Source organism: Alosa sapidissima, chromosome 22 (genome assembly GCF_018492685.1).
Source record: "Alosa sapidissima isolate fAloSap1 chromosome 22, fAloSap1.pri, whole genome shotgun sequence".
Classification (NCBI taxonomy): Eukaryota; Metazoa; Chordata; class Actinopteri; order Clupeiformes; family Clupeidae; genus Alosa; species Alosa sapidissima.
Window position 1 is genome coordinate 13935574 of NC_055978.1, and position 21489 is coordinate 13957062.

Below are 21489 nucleotides of genomic sequence, written 5' to 3' on the forward strand. Positions count from 1 at the left end.
CGGCAGCCTTATAAGGTTACTGCTAATACACTGCACATTTTTAATTTATACTACTCTAAACCACCTTCTGAAAACAACTGTACACTACTGTCTACACTGCACTATATCTTTTGTCTGTCTATGCACCAACTACTTTGTATATCACATTGCACTTTTCTGATTTTTTTGCTTAGATTTTTCTGGTTAGACCCAAACTGCATTTCATTGTCTCTGTGCTTGTACTCTGCACAATGACAATAAAGTTGAATCTAATCTAATCTAATGTATGACTTTTTGTGCCTGTATTTTATTGTAGTCTAAATTGTCATATTGTTGCATTTAACTGACTCAAATACGACGAAAAATAAGACTTCATAATGACAATCATAATGTCAAGAATTTCGAATTCAGAGCCTTTTTTATTTAACATTGATGATTTTGTGTCAGTACACTAATACATTACGATAAATTATTATTATTATTAGTAGTAGTTGTATTGTCACACAACACTTTCCAGATTATCTGAGGGATCGAGTAGCTTTGAAAGTGTCTCCAGGTGGGCGCTGAAGAAAAAGGGGCAAAATACTCCCTGGTAAAGGAGAAGACATCCTGGGGTTTTCTCAACAAGAGAAACTGCAGGAAGTCAGCTAAAAGCGCCCTCAGTTCCTGGTGATGTCTCACATATGACATGTGGTCCGCTTTCAACTCCTCCTGTAGGGAAAACAGGGTGTGTGACAAAAACCATGTGGCATGTAAATGGCAAACTCCCACTGTCTGTATAAAGCAGATTGGTTTAGTTTAGCTGGTGTATTTACTTTTCGATCGAGAAATTACAGCTACAGAGTACAGCTGTATGTCCTCTTCCCACGGCCTTTTTTCAAAGACAGGTTTGTCATCCTGCTCATCTGCAAACAGATAAGTATGCAGAACATTGTCTTGCATATGGGTAAAAGCAAAATGTGATAAATGATCACACATTATTAAAGATTTGTACCTTCAGATATGAGTGCAGGCATTTTGAGAAGCTTCATGACAGGGGACCCTACCTGACTTTACTTGCTAAATGCCTGTTTGGGAAAGCATAATGTATACAAAGCAATGCAAGGGATATTAATAAAGCAATTCCAACATGAGAAATATTGAATGAAATACAATAATTCAGTTAAAATATAGTTCCGATATGCATACAAAAATAAACTAGTAAAATGCTAGTTGGGGGCAGCCGTGGCCTACTGGTTAGGGCTTCGGACTTGTAAACGGACGGTTGCCGGCGAACCCCGACCAGTAGGAATGGCTTCAGTGCCCTTGAGCAATGCACCTAACCCCTCACTGCTCCCCAATCGCGCTGTAGCAGGCAGCTCACTGCGTCGGGATTAGTGTGTGACTAGTAGTGACTAGTTCACCTCACTGTGTGCTGTGTGTATCTCACTAATTCACGGATTGGGATAAATGCAGAGACCAAATTTCCCTCACGGGATCAAAAGAGTATATATACTACTTATATAAAAGAAAAGCCTACATAAATTCATGTAAATGAAAAAAAAAAAAAAAAAAAAAAAAACACTGAGACGGCCACAGCACGCTAGAACATAGGACTTGATACGGGCTCATAGGGTCACAGCATGTCTCAAAATGGTGGAAAGACAACCATCGAACTGTTAGACAAACTGATGAACAAGAATGAACTGATGAGAAAGAACAATCTCTATGCAAGCGACTCAGAGAAGGCGTTCTCAGGTAATTAATAGTTTTGGACTATAAAAGTTCTATTACAATATAGTCCGTAAATTGACATTGTTAAATCAAAGAGATTTAACAGATGTGGCATTATGCTAACTGATATCCACTTTTGTATTCAAAGGGGGGGGGGTGACATCTTGACAATTCTCACCTATGTCAACGACGATGTCAGCCGGGAAGATGGGTACGTCAGAGGAGAGCCAAACAGGTCCCGGTCCAGTCCTTCAGACTCCCGAAACGGCTTGTTTTTCAAGTAACAATCTGAACATTTGTGTAGTCATACTATGGCAATATGTATATTTGTTTTAAAACCCAGCCAATTGATTTATTTTTTTAGATTGAAAATATACATTGTTTTTATTGCATTGTATAGGATTAAGTGACAATGATGGAACAAAGGGAACAAATGTATGTTACATGGCAAAAAGTGGGGGAAAAGAACAGTGTTTAAAGAAAGATTTATGTCCTACAACTGTCTCATATTATCTCTCTTCCCATTTATCTCACAATGGTATTATATCCCTGAAGAGTACATTCTTTTAAAAATACTTGGAAAAACGTATCTTACAATCTAAGTAACATTTTCATGTGTATTCATTCAGTTCTTCCCCTCCAATATATAAAAAACATAGTACATTGCAAATTGAGTTTGAAGCAGTGTCAAGAAGTGCATGTCAGAGACAGAGCATAGGTTTTGAGTTGAAGGCATCAAGTGAATCCCAAAAGTAGTGGAAAAAGTCAGCACAAGACTTGTATCCTTAATGAGTAATATTTCATTTGCTGATGCACAAAAACTTAGCTCGACAAGTTTTCAACAGGTTCTCCTTAATAAAAATAAAATGTCTCAAGAGGGACGACAATTTTGCATGCCGACTTCATTTAGTAGTTTGGTTTTATCTAGTCCATAGTTAGAACCAGCTTCTTTCTCAGAGTGGATTTTTGTTGAGGCATCTGTTTCCAGTTATTAAAGACACCTTTGCTGACATCATTGTTCACACGTGTGAGGATAGTGTGCAGGTCCTCCTTCCTGAAAAAGAGGAAAACATCACAGAGTTTAGACACTTGGTGGAATATTTTTTTTAAATGAATTAAGCATTAAAGATGACAATACATAATTTACCTTTGGCACCCAGTTTCCAACGCTTTGCACAGGGCCTGGATGTAGATGGACCCAGTCATGGTATGACGGAATGACTTAAATTCCTCCACTGTTGACATGCCTATCAACACATCTGCCTCGACTGCAACAGACGGTTTATTAACTAGTGGATTTAGAGCATCCTCTTCTAATAGTTCATCTAGTTGCTGGTTAGGTCCATCCTCTAACAAGTGACCTGTTTGTAATGCAGCGCCCTGGCAGGCCTGGATGAAAAATAGCTTGGGCTTGCCGACCAGTGTAGGACAGTGGGCGAAAGGCCTGTAAAGCTGTTTGATGGACACTTCTTCCCCATCCACACCCAGTACTTTGCCCTCCAGCCCATGGGAGAGAACACAGACGACAAGAGCGTTGTAAGCAGAATGGTCCAGTGTAGCATATTTTTCCAGAACCATCCTCATATCGTGACCAGACAGGTCTGTTTGATCTTCTACCATAAATTGCAGCCTTTCAAATACCCTCCGCAAGTCCTCTGAAAGGAAAAAAAGGGATGGAATTTAAGCAAGCTGTTTGTGCAAAAAACTAGAAATGACAGACTAGTACACAGCACACCAAATGCAGTACATATATATATATATATATATATATGTACCCTCCAGAGTTATTGATGCCTTTGGTAAAGTTGACTAAAAACAGTTATGAAAAATAATCTTTTGGTGATTTATTGTACTCTCACAATGAAAACAATGAGGAAAAATCCCCCCTTGAAGGAAAGCAAATTTATTCTGAGAAAAAGGAAAATCTTACAAAGAAGAAATACATATTTTTAACAAAAACACGTTGCTCACAATTATTGGCACCCCTAGAAAAATCTTGTTCACAAAACCTAACAGAAGCATTTTCTTATCTAATTTCAACTTATTTAAGTTAATCTGAGTGTCTGTGAACTTTCAGAAGTAGTTCATGACTTTCTTTTTCACTGGGGTATGAAAATAAAGTGACACAGAGCCTAAATCCTCTAGTCATTTTACAACATAGAAAACACAAGAGAATGCCATATTTTCCGGACTATAAATCCTACTTTTTTTCATAGTTTGGCTGGTCCTGCGACTTCTAGTCAGGTGCAACTTATATCAAAATATCAATAACATGTTATTAACATGGTTTTAAATGTTAGTCAGTATGAACTGTCATGAACCCTACATGAAACATTACCCTCTACAGCCACAAGAGGGCGCTCTAGGCTTGTGGAATGAGATAGGGAGCTTGGTGAACTTGCCAGACATTTTTTTTTTTGTACTCTATGTATTCTAAAGATGGAGGCCGAAACACGGCTGCTGTCATACAGAAGACTCGCTTGTATGTATTCTTAATGGCAGATTCTACGCTTACCAGAATACTTTAATTTGTTGGTGGAAGTAATTACACATGAATGAGCACATATTTTTGAAAGAAATTTTTTTTTTGTTGCTAAGAATCTACTCAAAATATTACACAATGTATCTTTAACATAACAAGCCAGCGAGTCCAACAAGCAAGTTACTTGTAGCAAGTTCACTAAGATTTTCAAATGCATGCTTGGTGCCGCCCCTTGAGTTGGGCCATTTTCATTATTCGTGAAGGTAAAAGCCTGTCCAGTCATTTAATTCCCAATTTAAATGGCAGGAGTTACTGAATGATAGTGATTTTGTCTGGAAATGTGGTCTATTGTCAGATGAAATGAAAATTGCGCTCTTTGGCTAGAAACACTTTAGGTGTGTTTGGCGTACATAGAACAATGACTATACTGAAAAGAACCCTATGCCTCATGAGAATTATGGTGGAGGTATTGTGGGGCTGTTTTTATTCCCAAATCTGTCAATCTCTGCCAAGACACTAAAAGTTGGTCATGTTTGGATCATTCATCAGGTCAACAAACCAAAATAAACGTCCAGATCAAAACATATATGGTTTACTGAGCACAAAATCAATCTCTGGCCATTGCCAGCTCAGTCCCCTGATCTAAACTTCATAGAAAAACAGTGGGGTGAGATGAGGAGAATGCACAAGTGTGGACTTAGGAATCTGGACGATCTGGGGAGATTTAGTAAAGACGCAATGGTCTTAAATCCCTTGCTTTGTATTCTCCATCTTTATGGGGTGTCATAGGAGAATGCTGTTATAGGAGAGTAGAAGTTGTTTTATTGGCAAAGGGAGGCTTAAGAATTTATTACAAGCAGGGGTGCCAATAATTGTGAGTGATGTGTTTTTGTTAAAGACATGTATTTCTTTATGAAAATTTCCTTTTTCTCAAAAAGAAATTGCTTCCCTTCAAGGTTGGATTTTTCCTCATTTGTTTTCATTGTGAGATTACAATAAATCACCAACAGATTATTTTTTATACCGTTTTTTTGTCAACTTTAGCAGAGGTGCCAATAATTCTGGAGGGTACTGTGTACAGTGCCTTGAAAAAGTATTCAGCCCCATGCTTAAGTTGACTAAAAAGATGATAAATGTTCTTCATTAAAATACAGGGTGCATAAGTATTCATACCCCTATGTTAAACATATGTTGAATTCCCATAGAGGCAGGCAGATTTTTATTTATTTTTATAAGGGCAGTTATTTAATGGATCCAGGATGTTATGCATCCTGATAAAGTTCCCTTGACCTTTGGAATTAAAATAGCCCCACATCATAACATACCCTTTACCATACCTAGAGATTGGCATGTTGTGTATTTCAGTTAGCCTATTACCTGGTTTGATTCAAGGCATTAAAGGTGACATAAAATGATTGAACGGGGTATTTATCCTTGTTCGGTGATGTGACATATAGACAGCAAATTTTTGGTTGGGTCTGTAATGCCTTAGAAGCTTCCTAAAAAAACACTCTCAGAAAGCTATGTTAGGGTGGGGGATTTTCAATGCGTGGTTTTGCACCTATTTGGTGTTCTTTCGGGCTTAACTGGCAATCCTATAACGGAATGCAAGCACTTGACGCTGATTGGCTGCTTTTGCTGCCACTCAAAAGAATGTAACTTTGCTGGCTTCGGAACACAAACAAACCAGCTTCTTACAACTATGGCCCATTCACAGATTCAGCCTTATACTCTAGGCTAATGCATAGGCCTGGAGGCTGTTTGGGTCTTGGGCCTACCGTTTGAGCAGAACGAAAATAGAACCGTTTCAACTAGGCCTATTTGTAATAATATGAGCATCTAAATAGACAGAGGTGGCTTGCACAAAAGCTGATGCTTAGCCTATATCTTTTGTATTAAAAGTCAAAACGTGTATGTAGAGTCTTAGGACAAAAGTTGGAATACATACGTTACAAATGTTTCCCATTACCAATGTCTCGGAGACAGCTAGGTAGGCTACTTTCATGTTTTCGCACCAGGCGAAACATAGTCACAAACTGAAGGCGCAGATGCCGATGTGCCATCGTCTTAATGTAAGCATGGCAACAACTTGGTAACAACTGATTCAGTTAAAGCTTGGCCAAGTGCGTAATCCGTATGTCGAAGTTTGATGCCAAGGGTTCTAACCATGCCTCCACATTTGACGAGTTCGGAGTGACACACAAACAAGAAGGGCACTACATACACTTGACCATCATTGAACTCTCTCACCCAATAAAAGCTTACTATATATTGCTAACTGTAAGACTGCCAATGCAATCACTTTAGACCAACCTTCTTAGTGTAAGCTAGGTGTTGAAATTAGATTGACCACTGTCCACTCCTCACTCACCAGGTGCTTATGTGGAAACTGTGTTCGCATGCCGACAGAGAAAATGTAGTATGCTGCCGGGAAATACAACCAGTGCTAACACTTAATACAATTCAATAGAGATGTACAAATACATCTGTACTTACCAAAGTTTCAGTATGGCCTATCTTAATGTAGTAGGTATCCGATTAAAAATGAACCGCATCTCGTGCATTTCTTTCAGTAATGAAAAGTTTGCACACCGCTTGCACAGCTGGCACACCTCCGAACTTCCTGAACACTGCTGCAATCTGCTTGCCGTATATAGCGGTGGGAGGGCTGGGTGTGTGCAAAGGAGGATATAGAATCAGAGTGGGGGGCGGTGAGATACATTTTACGTAATATGTATCCGTTGTTCAGATTGGCCCAATTTCTGACGAACATTTCTAAAAGAGGAATTTCTATGGAACGGAGATGTTCAGAATGTCTAGCTCTTTTCGTATGTTCTTGAATGCTGGTATGCTACCGTTATTCAACAAAGACGGTTAAAACGGTTTTTGATTCTCTGTCACCTTTAAGATCCATTTCCAAAAGATGATTTTTTTTTTTTTATTCCTCTTTTTAGTCAACTTTAGAATGGGGCTGAATACTTTTTCAAGGCACTGTATATACTGTATATATCATGTCTCAAAGGTCTTAACCACAGAGTTAAACTAGCTAATTGATTTTGCTTAAATTAGTTAAATTAGTAACTCCTGGATGTTACCTGCTTCTGCAAGACAACATCATAGTATGCAGTTTCCCTTACTTTTCCTGAAAGCTATAGATGCTTTGAACACATTTCTTCTCATTTCTTCTTTAATCCAATTAAATAAGCCTCACCTGCATCCTTTACTGTCCCATCTCGGTGTCTATACTCAGGGTGCGAAAATCTGTAGTTATTTATTATCAAACAGTATCCACGGGGACGGGAATTCATCGTATAGCTCTCCACGTCTTCCTCCTGGGGGAAGCAAAGAAAACCAAATGGAACAACAAATCCCTTCTGTTGTTTACTCTTAGGATAACTATTGGCACATATGTACAGCTAGTGAAAATCGGACTATCCCACTGATTTGTGTGTGTGTGTGTGTGTTTGTGCACCTTAGTTATTTCATTTGTCACCGGCCCTGCATCTGATACCACACTCAGACCACGGTTACCTGTTGGAGGAAATAAAGAAATGCTTATACGTGCCCATGTTTGATATATAAATGTTCAGGATCCTTTTAAACACTGCGATTTTCACTTTATATTACAGAACGCATATCTAAAAACTGTTCAGTTAGTTGTGTTTTAGCAACACCATCTAGACACATTTTGAAAGTTGAATTTGTATTTTCATTTTTATAGGATGGCACAAAGGTGTATCAAAGACTTACAAAAGTGGTACACAAAAACAAGATGGTCAGCAATGTTTAAGCTACTGGACTGTGGGTATATTTAATATGGTGTCAGTGTAAGAACTGTTTTAACATGGAGTTAATTTTGGAAAAGAGTGCTTGATTTCCAGGGGCTGCCTCCTATTGTCAGAGACCCAATTTATTTGATTAATACTTACATTTAATTAGATGGTTTTATCCAAAGCATCTTACAGTACAGATGTTCAACAATAATGCTGAATGAATATCGCAAGTGGTACTAAGAGCCTTATATTGCCATCAAGCTGTCACTGTATTGAAACCATTATTTTAGGCCTATGCTGTATATATAAAACATTAATAGTGACCTATCACTGCACTGGAAAATGGTACACAAAGGAAGACACACTTACGGAATCTGTCTTCATAGTCCTCTCCTCTATGCATTTCAGCGATACTCTGGTGAAGATATGAAACAAAGTTGAATAATGACTGTACAGATACAGAAAGACTTAACCAACATGCTCATAGATGTATGCTTTAGAAAATAACTATAATCAAAAATATAACACGTGGCAAGGTAACAAGATATGGCTTATCGGTGCCATGAAACCATTTGACACCTTTATGAGCATACAAGGGCAACAAGTGCTCTACCATGGACTCTGAATGAAGACTGTTTCCATATTCAGGCCACCTGCCATCACCTAAAGGAAGAAAGTAGATGAAGTCAGCATTGCGTAGATTATCATAACTGCAGGCTGGCAATGTGAAGAGAGGGACCTTCACCTGTTTTATTTAGCCTGTACTTTTCCACCTTTCTAGCCAGATCTTTATCACACTGATTGAGGATCCGTTCCAGGTGCTCCACATTATCCTCAGTAAGCTGCTGCTGTTTCTCCATTTCTGTTAGAACATCGAAGATGGTCTGGAACGCAAGAAGAACCCACCTCTCAGTTCATAACTTTGGGGCAACTGATATAGACACTGAGGGGCACTGCACATATGCGGATTCTGTGAGGCTTTGGTTATTTGGTTAACAATATAAACACCTCCACCATACACAATTCTAGCAGTTAAAGCTGCCAACAAAAACACAATTTCTTACTGTAAACCTGAAAAGTCTGTACTGTGAAGACTTCAATATAAGATCCATGATCAAAGGGGCCATAAGAAGCCATGTTTGATTTTTATTTCTGACTTGTATCACATTTCCCATTAAGAAGCGTAAATGACCATGAGCTAGTGGGCTACTCACTGCGGAGGCCTCTAATTTCCCTCGGGGCAGATTCACCAGGAACTTGAAGGAATTCAGTTTTTCACTCGTCATATTATCAGCTATATCAAAAAGCATCTTCCTGTAAGGTGATGAAGCACACCAGAGTGTGATGAGCAACAAGCACAAATTTGTGAGACCCATATGAAAATCAACATAAAAGTTGGAAGCCATTACTAGCCATCCATTACTAATTGATTCACACCATAACTGTTAAAGCTGCAGTTGGCAAGTCTGACAGATTGAGGGGACTTTGAATTTTGAATGTTTACAACTCTCATGCCCCTCCCCCCCCCCCCCACCACTACCACCGAGCACCCTCTCATCAAGTTTGTGGTCGTCATTGCGCACTAGACTGTGATTGACATTCAGATCTCACACAGCCCTGCTCTGATTGGACCAGAAGAACCGGGAGCTGTGGATTTTTGTAAAACAAATAACAGGCTCTAGGTGGAGGTAGAAGTGCGGATTTTTTTCTAAAACCAGCTGATTTATGTTGTTCTGTTGGAGCAGTGTCGGTTTCAGTGAATATAATCAAAAAAATCTTGCCAACTGCAGCTTTACTCTAGTCTGAATTACAATTCAAAAAGGGCACATTCAGATACATGCCGAACTAACCTGTAAGTGGACAGGCCACCATAAGAATCACTGTGCATTTGGAGTGAACTGCACACCTCCTGCTCAGTTGTCTTCATCATCTTCAGCAGATCATAGCGTCTGATGGTGTACAGCAGCTCTTTCAGGAACATCATGTCGTCTTCCATATGACCCTTTTCGTTCAGACGCATGAAGAGGTCACGGCCATCATTGACTTTCTGTAGTGGTTTCCTACCTAGGACGTCACTGCAGAGGAACTTGAGGGAAGCCACCTCTTCAGAGTCCAGTCTATCGTCAATGTCATACAGCAGCTGCAAGTTGTTCTCCTCCATGCTCCAAGCTGCAGGCCACAGGTAGCTTTGCTGTAGGTTGCCACAGGTTTGGATACAGTATATCCATCATTTATTTTTTTATAAGCCTAACTTCTTTTTACATAATAATCTAAAGTGTAATCAGTCAATAAGACACCATAAGTACAAGCATACACTATTATACATTATATTACTAGTGTTTCCATCAACAGTTATTTTTGACAAGGTATCTATGGGACGGAAACATGTAGGCTTTAGTGTGGGCCTACACAAGGCAACCTAAACACACTCTCCACATGCTATTTAATATCAATAGACTGCTCACCCATACAACAACATTGCCAAAGTTCAGTAGTCCACAGACTGAAAGTCATGAGGAAATAGGCAAACTATTTGGTTTGATATAGTGAGCCAATATATTTAAAATTTAGTTTATGGAGATGTTGGACCAATAGCCTTTGTAACGTTATAGGCCTACTGTCATTTAGAAAAAAGTTCAAGTAGCCTATAGCCCGTCTACCCTTATGTAAACAACTTTCTTTTAGCCTAACAACCCTCTTTCACATTGGGACATTAATGCAACACAAATAAATCTGCTCTTTATGTAACACAAAAAGTAACTTGTATTAAGAAACGCTGTCATTTCTTATCTTATGGGCATGTTGAGACTTGTCAGCCTCACGTAATCTAACAATACGCATCTTAACTTTGCCAGGTGACAAATTGATAACATTTTTAGGCTTCAACATTAGTAAACTAATCGAAACACATGCGCTATCGCTATGACATTTGTCCTGAAAAGAAAATGAGATATGGAGACGCACCAAAGTAAGTTGGTATACTGGCTGCTAACTAACGTTACGAAACTAGCATTCAAGTCTTCCTCGTAATTGAAGTTATACGAAATCATACCACATTAAGTAAGTTAAATCTTGCAAACCACACTTACCCCTTTCGTTCACAAAACGACACACTTTTAGTATTGGATGTCGCCTCCCAGGACAAAGATTTCCGTCCGTTTGTTTTAATACACTGTGATCAATGCAGCCCAATGTAGGCTATAACTATTTCAAACAACGTCGGTAAGGTATTTTCAGAGAGGGTTAAAGCGGAGCGAGAGGCGCAAACGTTCGACAATTTCCGCGTTCGATTATTGCAAGGGGGAGGGGGGGAAATCCCCCTTTATGCAGACCAGAGTAAACCCTCGCTGCACTAATGTCAATGGAGACTTGTGGAATTTTACCAATAAATTGGTCATTATGTCTTTCTGGATTTGTTGAGGGTTTTTTCGAACATTTTGTCATAATCTATAAGTGTTTGGGATTATTTCAAGCCTAAAAGTGTAATTTTTTAGTGTTCGAATTTGTAATAAAATAACTTAATATCAGACCATGCTGCTGCCAGTTACTGTCCAGTTGTTAGCATGCTAGCTAGCCTCTTAGCTAAGGTAACATTTTAAACGGAGAAGTGTAATTTCTTTGAAATGACAACTAGCTGAATAACATTACTGACATTAGTTAAAGTGGATAGTTTATACTCAAGCGAATTTGGAACAGTATATTAAGTTTAAGCGAAGTCCTTCAACTACTAGTCACTTGTTAGCGCATATCTGTATCCGTTGCTCTATCTTGCTAGTAATCAAGGATCTTTGGTATTTCTCTTTCAGTTTCTACTATGCGGAAGTAGTGACGTACGTTTCTGTCGTGTATCTGCTGCCAAAGGCCAAAGCAAAGATTGCGCGATTGTGAGCCCTAACTGGGAATTTGCCACAGAAGTAAAAAACAAATAAAGAAACAAAAAAACACGTTTAACCAATACATATTCCGAACATTGACCAAGCAATTTACTGTAAACAAAAGGTGTTATAAACTCATGTAATCTATCTATCTTTTCTGTTCGGGCTTGCGTTTTGTACTCGCACTTCATGTGTGACTTCTGTGCCTGTATTTAATTGTAGCCTAAATCTTCATTGTTGCATTCAACTAAAAGAAAGAGACAGAAGACTTAAATCACAATCATAATATCAAGTTATTAAGTCAAGAATTTCGAATTCAGAGCCTCTTTTATTTAACATTGATGATTTTACATAGGCCTTATGTCAGTACACTGATACATTACGATAAATTATTATTATTATTAGTAGTAGTATTGTCACACAACACTTTCCAGATTATCTGAGGGATCGAGTTGCTTTGAAAGTGTCTCCTGGTGGTCGCTGAGAAGAAAAAGGGGCAAAATACTCCCTGGCAAAGGAGAAGACATCCTGGGGTTTTCTCAACAAGAGGAACTGCAGGAAGTCAGCTAAAAGCGCCCTCAGTTCTGGGTGATGTCTTACATATGACATGTGGTCCGCTTTCAACTCCTCCTGTAGGGAAAACAGGGTGTGTGACAAAAAACAAGTGGCATGTAAATGGCAAACTCCCACTGTCTGTATAAAGCAGAATTTAGTTGGTGTATTTACTTTTCGATCGAGAAATTTTGAGTACAGCTGCATGTCCTCTTCCCACACGAGAGGCCTTTTTTCAAAGACAGGTTTGTCATCCTGCTCATCTGCAAACAGATAAATATGCAGAACATTGTCTTGCATATGGGTAAAAGCAAATTGTGATACATGATCACACATTATTAAAGATTTGTACCTTCAGATATGAGTGCAGGCATTTTGAGAAGCTTCATCATGACGGGGGACCCTACCTGAACTCTACTTGCTAAATGCCTGTTTGGGAAAGCATAATGATTACAAGGCAATGCAAGGGATATTAATAAAGCAATTCCAGCATAAAACAATGCAGTTAAAATATAGTTCCGATATGCATACAAAAATAAACTAGTAATAGAAATGCCTACATAAATTCATGTAAATGAAAAAAAAAAAAAACACTGAGATGGCCACAGCACACTAGAACATAGGACTTAATACGGGCTCATAGGCCAAGGGAGAGTCATGGCTACATGTTTTACAGCAACAGGAGAGATGTAGACACCTACAAAACAATTACCAGAATAAAATATACTCAATTCCAAAAGAAAGAAAGCGCCAAGTCTATAAACTTTGGAAATTAGGCTGAATGTAGCTTAAAGGACAAGCATATTTCAGCGTCAGTGAAATGAGGACATGACTTTTAACCCTATTTTTGGCTCAGCGAAATAACAAATGTTAGCGTAAGATTCATGTTTTGTGAAGAGGTTAATGTTAACGTTACTGGCTGAAGACGTGTTGAAGCCTAAACATGTTGCAAATTTGTCTAGTTGAAAATCAACAGGTGTGTGAGAGAGTATTTACAATTAAGCCTACATCTAATAGGACACAACAGACAAGAACATTAAGGATGCATCTCACCCGTCACGTAGGAAATAGCACTGCCACATTGCTGGAATGTCATCCACTGTCTGAACAGTCCTCTCAATGCCAAAAACATCCACAGTCTCTCTCCCCACCACCTGTTTCTTCTCACCAAGATCCCTCTGATTCAAAACAACACACAGTTCAAGCTAAGTGTTGCAAGTCAGGGCCGATCAACACAGACTGATGATGGGCCCTATGAGAGATATGATCTCTATTCACTGGCCCCAGGAATATAATGTGAAATAATTGAGTTGGGGAACAACCAATACATGCTGCCACACCCTTAAATGTGGTCAGTTTGTGATTCAAGCTAATTCATTTCATACTTTATGGAATTCAAGCCTTTAATTTCATTGTCTTCATGTCTTGATAATGCTATACAGAATTGACTGTAACACATTTGGAAATACAACTGCTTGTGCATGCATGGTGTGATTTCAAAATACACTTAATTTCAAAGATTTTTTGAACCGATTTCTCTGGCACTCACATAGGTGGACAGACATATCTGAGTCTCAGCATCAAATGACAGAAACTTCATGGGCTCCGGAATGTTCTTCCGTTGAGCTAAAATGCGCAGTATGAGTAAGTTGGAGGCCTCAGACACAAAGCCACGTAAAGAACTCAGGGGAAACGTGTATGTCTGCTCCCTCACCTCCTAGAGACAAGAACGAATCAGAGCCCTTATGGACTCCACAAGACTGCAGAGACCATTTATGACTGATTGAATGGTACACAACTGCGACATATGCAATCAATCATGATGAATTCTGTGAGTCTATAAGCACTGAACAACAACAAAATAGAGTGACAGACATAAAATGAAACGTTAACAACAGACTTACCTCCTCCTCTCGAGTGACCTTATTCACAACCAGCTGCCCATCTTGTCTCACCATGTGAGACTTCCTCTCCAGACTGTGGCCATGAAGCTGCGCAATATTTGCCAGTAAAAGATTGGTGCATGTAACAATATTCACATAATATGTATACACATATTAACGTTTTGTTTTTTTAAGCAGTCACTGTCATGTATGACGTGAGGAAACAGTACAATTAGAGAGGAATAAGGTGGGGGCAAAATACCTTCACATATTCATGATGATCTTGTTCTAGTGTTTCAAAAGTAGTTGTAACATACCCTGTCAAGGTGTGAAAGTGTGATTACTTGTGGTACATGATATAACCATAATCACAAAGAATACAGAGGTTTTTTTTTGTTAATTTGGTCTGCATAAGGAGTCTGGTCTCAGCCTCACCTGTAATTGAGGTCCCACAGGGGATGTTGTCAATAGCGCCGTGGCTGTTAGCATGTACCAGGAAGCATGGCTGATTGTTATGTACAGTCTTTTGTATATTGATGCAGAATTCCCCCAGTTCCTTGCCTGTGTCTGACACACTTACCAGAGAATCAACAAACAAGCACCGCTGCACCTCCTCAAGCTCTGTTAATGGGGCAGAACACATTTCAAAATGTCACACATTTATTTTGTCTTCATTGGGTGATTTATGAACTTTTTTTTTTATATATAAAAATGAGCCAAAAGTATAGTTAAAAATCATGTTCTCATTTCACTGACACTGAAATATGCTTGTCCTTTAAGCTAATAAGCTATTCCCAAAGTTGACAGACTTGGCACTTTCTTTCTTTTGGAAGATAGTGGGACATTAACGTTAGCCGTTGTTACGTTTTGAGTTGTCAAAAACAGATGGTTAGCCATGGTCTGAAAATAGAACCGGATACAACCAATCACTTTGTTGCAAAGCTAACTCTGACCACTCATGTCATCATGATATACTTTCACTGTATGAAATACTCACCAATACTTGCTAAAAAATCAGTTGACAGTGCCTCTGTCAATCTTTGGGAGGCATTCTCCATGTCTGATTTCAGAGAGAGAAAAAATAAGGTATGGTAACTTACTACTGCAGCCTAACGTTAGTGACTTGTTGTCATCATCACACGTCTTCAGCCAGAAACTTTAACGTTAAGTTAATCTCTATACAAAACAGGCTTAACTGCTTTCTCTGTCAGCGGCAAATATCGATAGGATAGATAGTCCTATCATGCATTTTCAAACTGGACTCAGAACCTGTTGACTACTCAGCAGCCAAATGTTCGTGCTAACATTGACGTTGTTTCAAAAAGTTAGGACATTAGGATGCATTAATTACCTTGCACGTTGTAGTATTTATATTGATGTGAAGTGCATCTCCTCTAACGTTAATCTACGTTTAGCTCGGTCTATTTCACTGAGGGCAAATGGCTAGCGATAGCTGGAATAACTAGAAGCTAGCTGGCTTGAAGAAACTCCCAACATCTCGGTTGCCTTAGCAACCTCAACCAAGTGAACTAACCAAATCGACCGCTAAGCGGCGCTCCATGATCATGAGCAGCGCTCAGGGATGCTTTCTTGATGCCCAATCAGAACCGATGAACTAAAAATAATTGAAGGTTCATAAGCCTGCACAGATCTGGCTGAACGTAGGATAATGCGTGCGGGACTAAACACAATACATGTTTGGATCGTATGGTTTGGATATATTATAATTTAACATGTGAATAATATGCCTACTAATAAGTTTCTTAAAAATGAACTTCAGGGGAAAATCTCTACACAAACACAAAAATGCACACAGACTAAAATAATTTGGGACAATTATTTATTGTTAAAAACAATTAACTCATATAAATATAAATATAAGTGCATTTGGTACCTTTGTTAGCCTAAAGTAAAAAATGTATTTTCATTAACAGTTGTGTTGCAAATATGAGGTAAAGGGTTTAGAATTCAGAGAAGATCACCAAAATGGCTCACATGGCCTATAACACTATCAGGGCCAGGAAAATCAAGGACCCTAAAAACCTGAAACATCATATCAGTGCTTAAAATAGGTTTTATACCCAAACTGTGACCTAAACAGGCCTTATTAGAGAACATCTCCATTCACATAAACAGCAGGCTAGCATAGGCCCATGCTACCACTGGAATGGCTTTAGTGTTGTGCGTGGGCCAGAAACGGAATTTATCGGCGTTTGTAGATGTCCTTGCGTCTACGGAGCTCTTCGAGAATGCGGGCCCTGTAAGCAGTCCAGTCTTCATCCTGATTCTGCTGGAGTCCCAGTGCCCGCTGGAGTTCGAGAGCATGACTACGCAGGAATGGGTTATACTCCTTCTCTTCCCCCAGTGTGGAGGGACTCTGGAAGTGATTGGAAAGAGAAGGAAAAAATACTGTATATTAAATACTGGGAAAAAATAAATGAATACATCATTTGATATCTGATGGTATAGTCACCATTCGTCAAAAATAAAACAATTAAAAGTAATGTGTGTAATAGTGTGGACCGGCGACCACCACTCTTTTGCGATGGACTTGAGGAGGTGTTTGAAGTGTCTTTCACCCTTACCGTGCAGAGTCTCTGACCCCTCTGCTGCTGGACCCACTGAAGCTTCTGCTCCCGGGTTGAGTTAGTGGGCTCCAACTCAGCTGCAAACAGAAGGTTGTCCTCTGCATACTCGTGCCCTGTGGGGCAAAGTGTGAACAGACAGCCCACACAATTTTACATTTATATTTATTGATATAGCAGACGCTTCTATCCAAAGCGACTTACATATGTCAGGTATATCACAAGGGCCATTGTCCCTGGAGCAATTTGGGATTAAGTGCCTTGCTCAAGGGCACAACGGTAGAAACCGAGAACTGAACCCACAACTTTTCAGGCTACACCTTAACCACTAAGCTATCGCCGCCACCATAATTTTAGTGATGTGAGTGTGTGGAGATGCTGAAGAAGCCAATATCAGGAAAGTGATGTCTACTGTAGTTTCTGTTGCATTCAAACTAATCTGAAATTTAAGGTGTCATGTGCAAACACCAGCAATGTCTGAGTAGAAGACCCGAGTAAATCATTCTTTTGAGGGGGTTTTTACCTATTCTTTGAAGTTTATACATATTTGATATTCTGATTTACATTCAAATTGTGATATACTGAAATGTTGTGGTGATGGTAACATGGAGTACCAAAAGGTAAAAGTATATAACCCAGTTATGGCCTTATGCACTTTCCAGACTGGCTTCACATTCCCAAGAATGAATTCATTTATTCCTCCTGGAAAGAGGATGTGATGTGTGTTGCCCTGACGTCAAACAACTAGACACGAAGAGCGACTGCATCATGGCCCGTAGGTCCACACACATCCCTACCCGGCCAGAGTAGAGTCTCGTCATTCAGTGAGCTAACGGTGTCCAGAGATGACAGCATCGTTAAGGCGTTGCCTTCAAACATTCTTCCTAATGGATCAGAAAATATGAGTAAGTTCAGCTCCATGCACTGGTGACAACTGAAGTCAGGTTTCCACTGTGACTCACACCGCTATCCCAATTTCAAAATGAAACAGTGACACGTATGATAAAGAATGCAGCCATAGTGGGCGTGGCAAAAGAACAACATCATGATGTGAAGTCTTGAGAGTTTGCCCCTCTGTTAAATGTCATTGCACACAGGGAGGATCAACACTCACCACAGCCTGAGAGGAACACCAGATCCCCTGAGAAGAGACTGCTGGGGCTACCAAAGTTTCGCCCTTCCAGCAGGTAGATCATGTGGCCCACTGTGTGCCCAGGCGTGTAGAAGGCCCTGAATCGCAGGTGTGTACCTATGTCTATGGCGTCTTTGTCAGAGAGAGGGCTGAGGCAGCAAAATGACACTATTTAACAGTGGGCATAAACACAAATGTGGCAGCCGATAGAAATCACATTGTCCATATATGCCTCCAGGGAAATAGGGTAAGTCTTTACTGAAGTTATAAGACAAATCAAATACATTTTTGCTTAGTTTACACTAGGGATGCACGATATATCGGCGGCCGATATATTATTGGCCGATAAGTGAAAAAATGAAAATATTATTATCGGTCCGATAACAGAATTCTGGCCGATAATTTGCGTCTATATTTTTTAAAGTCCTAATTTAGGCCTACGTAAGGTCCGTCTGGCTACACTGAGCTACTTGAGCTTGGTTGGCTATACTTTTTCCTCAATATAATGTCAGCGGTGTGAATGTATTTCACCACTCTAACAAAATCTGTGGATGCATTCATTTGGGAATCTGTGCATCTCAAAATCATCTCGTGAATGATCCGCCATCATTACTAGAGCGTCATTACTAGAGCGTCATTACTAGAGCGGAGCTCAGCCCTATCTAGAGCCGTCTTGTGCTGGTGTGTTTGCACTTTACCGCGCTGGTCGGGGAAACAAATAAGCAAACTCGTTAGTGGGACGAGTACATAAGTAGGCCTAGTTCTAAGTTGTGTTTTAGTATTATATTTGCATTACGTTAGCTTGGGTTTTGTATTACTACCTAGAAATATGCTAACCATTCCTGCTTCAGTTCCAGATAGGTCATCATAATAAGTTATTAAAACCTTCGGGACTAACCCCTTTCACTTCTGCTGCAGCAGGTTGTGCGCAACAGAGTAGACGGACATTGGATCTACAGTCTGAGGAGTTGCAGCTTTATTCAGTTACCCGCAATTGAAACTAAACCTAAGTTTCCCTCACAAACTCTAATTTGGTCACTATACTGTAGCTTATTCCCAGCTGAGCCGTTTATGAGCGTTTAGTCCTAAGTTTAAACGATTCATACTCTCTAGCCACTAGAGAGTTCTGTCCATCATTTGGTGGTAGATAAAATTACTGCAATAAAATTATGCTTATTAAATGCTTTCCCCAAATCACTTTTCACATTTTTTTTCAAGAGTAATATTATCGGTTATCGTATCGGTATCGGCCACAACAAACCAATAAATATCGGTTATCATTATCGGCCCTAAAATTCCATATCGGTGCATCTCTAGTTTACACAAGAGCTTAGGTAAATAAGAGAGGACCAGATAGAGAAACAATAATTATGTCTTCCTTATGTGTTCTTTGGATGGGCATTACAAACGTAACCTTGTACTTTGAAATAAAGATATTACAATTCTTTCAATAAAGAAATTACTTATTTAATTTGATTGATTTATATCAATTAGATTTTCTGGTATTTCTGGAAAGCCACTTATATATTTCATGCAAAGCTGAAATTACAGACATGCTTAAAACCCTCCAACATTTATTAGCGTTATGAACTTACTGTGTCAGTCCTGGAATATTATCCATTGCATTTCCATAGACTCGACAGCCTGCATGGAGTCTTTTAAGTCCCTTATTCCCTCCACTGTGGTCCCTGCACGCAATGACAAAATATTACACATTTATAATGTGGTTAACTTTATGTCAGCTTACACACACATGCCCACAATAGAAGCCTAGAAATACAATCACTGAATAAAACTTGATTCATAATCCAAACTTCAGACAGGCAGCAAACAGCAGACAATAGACAACTTCCACGTACACAACTGACCATTGTTACAAGAACTCCCTGGTCTATTATGAGGCTTTTATCAGTAGTATCTCACCAGTGTTTGTGTGTGCAAAGAATGGCTTCCAAGGTCACTCCTTCCTCCTCCAGACAAGCCTGTGCAATGGAGTAAGTGTTATACACTAGAACAACTGACACAGCTGCCAGTCATTATAATAGAATACATGACACATAAAACACACACACACACACTGTTACACCTTGACTATTGTGGCGCTAAGGGGAATAAATACATTCAAGGTAAATATCTCTGAATCCCTTGCTCGAGGGCCTTCAAAACAGACACTTCTCCCTGTGCTCCTAATCGTGACCACCTCATCACTCCTCTTACCTGGCACAGAACAACTATTATTGGAGTCATCTCTTAAAATTAAGAATTTGGATTTGGCATTGTAGTAGTTTTGGTATTGCTAATAGGATTTAGCATTAATGCACTTTATATTTGCATTAGTGGTTTTCTGTTCTGTTCAAGTTTTGCTTACACAGAGGTGATCAATGAATGGAAACCCATGTAATTTGACACATCCAACTATACTTTGAAAACAGGTAGTAAAGGGCTATTCTAATTGTAAATATATCCAACTGAAGTTTTCCTTTTCATTGAATATGATGTATACATCTGGTTCTCCATATCTCTGCACTCTTTTAACAACGTCTCCATATGAAAGCACAAGTCTGCAAAACCTATGCAAACCTGGACAGCCTGTGGGTCAGCAGGATCCACTACAACTGCAAGATTAGATGGAGTGTCGACAATCAAATAGCTGTAGTTGTCAGACAGCACTGGAATGGGTATTATCTTCACACCTGTAACCACACAAATGCAGACAGTGACAGTAACAGTCGCGAAGGAGTTAAGGCTGTTAGCAATTTGTGTAGTGTGTGCGGCATTGCCTACCATTCAATGTAGTTGCTTGTGTTTTTGAATGTCCAGTGGGATATTGCTCACGAGCTTTTCTCATCTGACGTTTGTAGAACATATATCCAAGTTTTGTTTTTGTGTACAGCGAATACCTGATAGATGAAAACGAAATATATGCCAAATCAGAGATTCTGGTTTAGTCGATATGGATTAGCCTTGCCATTCAGACTTCGAGGCCAGTTCGTGTCTACCCCAAATTAAGTTCTCTCATTTTAACATTCGCCTATAACTAATGTTTGCGAACACTATGTTTATCATGGCTAGCCTAATGCCTAAACACAATTTGGCAACACTGCGCATTTACGGAATTAAACACGAACGTTAACGTCTAACCACGGATGACGTTAGTCTGGTTGCATGGTTGGTGGTGGCAGCAAGCAAGCTCAACGTAAAATCAACAGAGATAACTGCCAGAAAAACAGACCGGTACTTACGCTATCCAAAAGAGGGGTTTTTCTGTGCGGGCCATAATTCTTACAATGAACCCACTGTTCCATGTACATTTCCTGCCAAGCCGTCGGCGATGGTAGATGCACAGGCCCAAACAACACGCACCAACACCAAGGAAACACACCATCCAGTCAGGAAGCGCCATCATTGAGGGCGTGGCCTAAATCACGCAAGTAGCCTACATCTCGCTGCAAAGGCAGATAGGCAATCTGCGTCCTTTGCAAATTGTAAACTTTCATTTTCGATGAGGCCATGGT

At 39.5% G+C, this 21489-nt stretch overlaps 3 protein-coding genes across 4 annotated transcripts; all 3 read right to left on the minus strand.

The window, feature by feature from the left end:
• Positions 1 to 378: 378 nt before the first annotated feature.
• LOC121696913 (ciliogenesis associated TTC17 interacting protein) lies at positions 379 to 15773 on the minus strand. 2 transcript variants are annotated; one of them, XM_042078033.1, is made up of 10 exons: positions 15609 to 15773; positions 15255 to 15317; positions 14693 to 14878; positions 14520 to 14575; positions 14279 to 14365; positions 13924 to 14091; positions 13428 to 13552; positions 12727 to 12803; positions 12549 to 12637; positions 379 to 690 (listed from the first exon to the last, which is right to left on the minus strand). In XM_042078033.1, exons 2-10 carry the CDS (start codon positions 15313 to 15315, stop codon positions 439 to 441), a joined length of 1101 nt encoding a protein of 366 aa, XP_041933967.1. In that variant the 5' UTR covers positions 15316 to 15317; positions 15609 to 15773; the 3' UTR covers positions 379 to 438. The 2 variants fall into 2 exon arrangements, with proteins under 2 accessions (XP_041933967.1, XP_041933968.1); XM_042078034.1 differs by lacking the exon at positions 379 to 690 and adding an exon at positions 12131 to 12452.
• LOC121696912 (caspase-8-like) lies at positions 2060 to 11251 on the minus strand. Its single transcript, XM_042078032.1, has 10 exons — positions 11037 to 11251; positions 9798 to 10138; positions 9162 to 9261; positions 8693 to 8831; positions 8561 to 8610; positions 8317 to 8362; positions 7647 to 7705; positions 7386 to 7506; positions 2840 to 3347; positions 2060 to 2746 (listed from the first exon to the last, which is right to left on the minus strand). Exons 2-10 carry the CDS (start codon positions 10106 to 10108, stop codon positions 2617 to 2619), a joined length of 1464 nt encoding a protein of 487 aa, XP_041933966.1. The 5' UTR covers positions 10109 to 10138; positions 11037 to 11251; the 3' UTR covers positions 2060 to 2616.
• A 307-nt stretch (positions 15774 to 16080) lies between the features above and the next one.
• pnkd (PNKD metallo-beta-lactamase domain containing) lies at positions 16081 to 21392 on the minus strand. Its single transcript, XM_042078642.1, has 9 exons — positions 21217 to 21392; positions 20759 to 20874; positions 20555 to 20667; positions 19898 to 19956; positions 19570 to 19662; positions 17957 to 18123; positions 17640 to 17726; positions 16843 to 16958; positions 16081 to 16634 (listed from the first exon to the last, which is right to left on the minus strand). Exons 1-9 carry the CDS (start codon positions 21378 to 21380, stop codon positions 16461 to 16463), a joined length of 1089 nt encoding a protein of 362 aa, XP_041934576.1. The 5' UTR covers positions 21381 to 21392; the 3' UTR covers positions 16081 to 16460.
• Between the last annotated feature and the right edge of the window lie 97 nt (positions 21393 to 21489).

Excerpts from the sequence above, each read along its gene's own strand:
- LOC121696912 (XM_042078032.1), bottom strand. The coding sequence starts at position 10,108 with ATGGAGGAGAACAACTTGCAGCTGCTGTATGACATTGACGATAGACTG. Across the intron at positions 9,262-9,797 it reads GGTGGCCTGTCCACTTACAG|GAAGATGCTTTTTGATATAG; the intron begins GTTAGTTCGGCA and ends ATCACCTTACAG. Across the intron at positions 3,348-7,385 it reads TGGGACAGTAAAGGATGCAG|AGGACTTGCGGAGGGTATTT; the intron begins GTGAGGCTTATT and ends TTTTCCTTTCAG.
- LOC121696913 (XM_042078033.1), bottom strand. The coding sequence starts at position 15,315 with ATGGAGAATGCCTCCCAAAGATTGACAGAGGCACTGTCAACTGATTTT. Across the intron at positions 12,638-12,726 it reads GCCTGCACTCATATCTGAAG|ATGAGCAGGATGACAAACCT; the intron begins GTACAAATCTTT and ends ATCTGTTTGCAG. Across the intron at positions 691-12,548 it reads CAAAATTTCTCGATCGAAAA|GAGGAGTTGAAAGCGGACCA; the intron begins GTAAATACACCA and ends TTTTCCCTACAG.
- pnkd (XM_042078642.1), bottom strand. The coding sequence starts at position 21,380 with ATGATGGCGCTTCCTGACTGGATGGTGTGTTTCCTTGGTGTTGGTGCG. Across the intron at positions 19,663-19,897 it reads CTTTGCACACACAAACACTG|GGACCACAGTGGAGGGAATA; the intron begins GTGAGATACTAC and ends CATTGCGTGCAG. Across the intron at positions 18,124-19,569 it reads AATATTCCAGGACTGACACA|CCCTCTCTCTGACAAAGACG; the intron begins GTAAGTTCATAA and ends TTGCTGCCTCAG.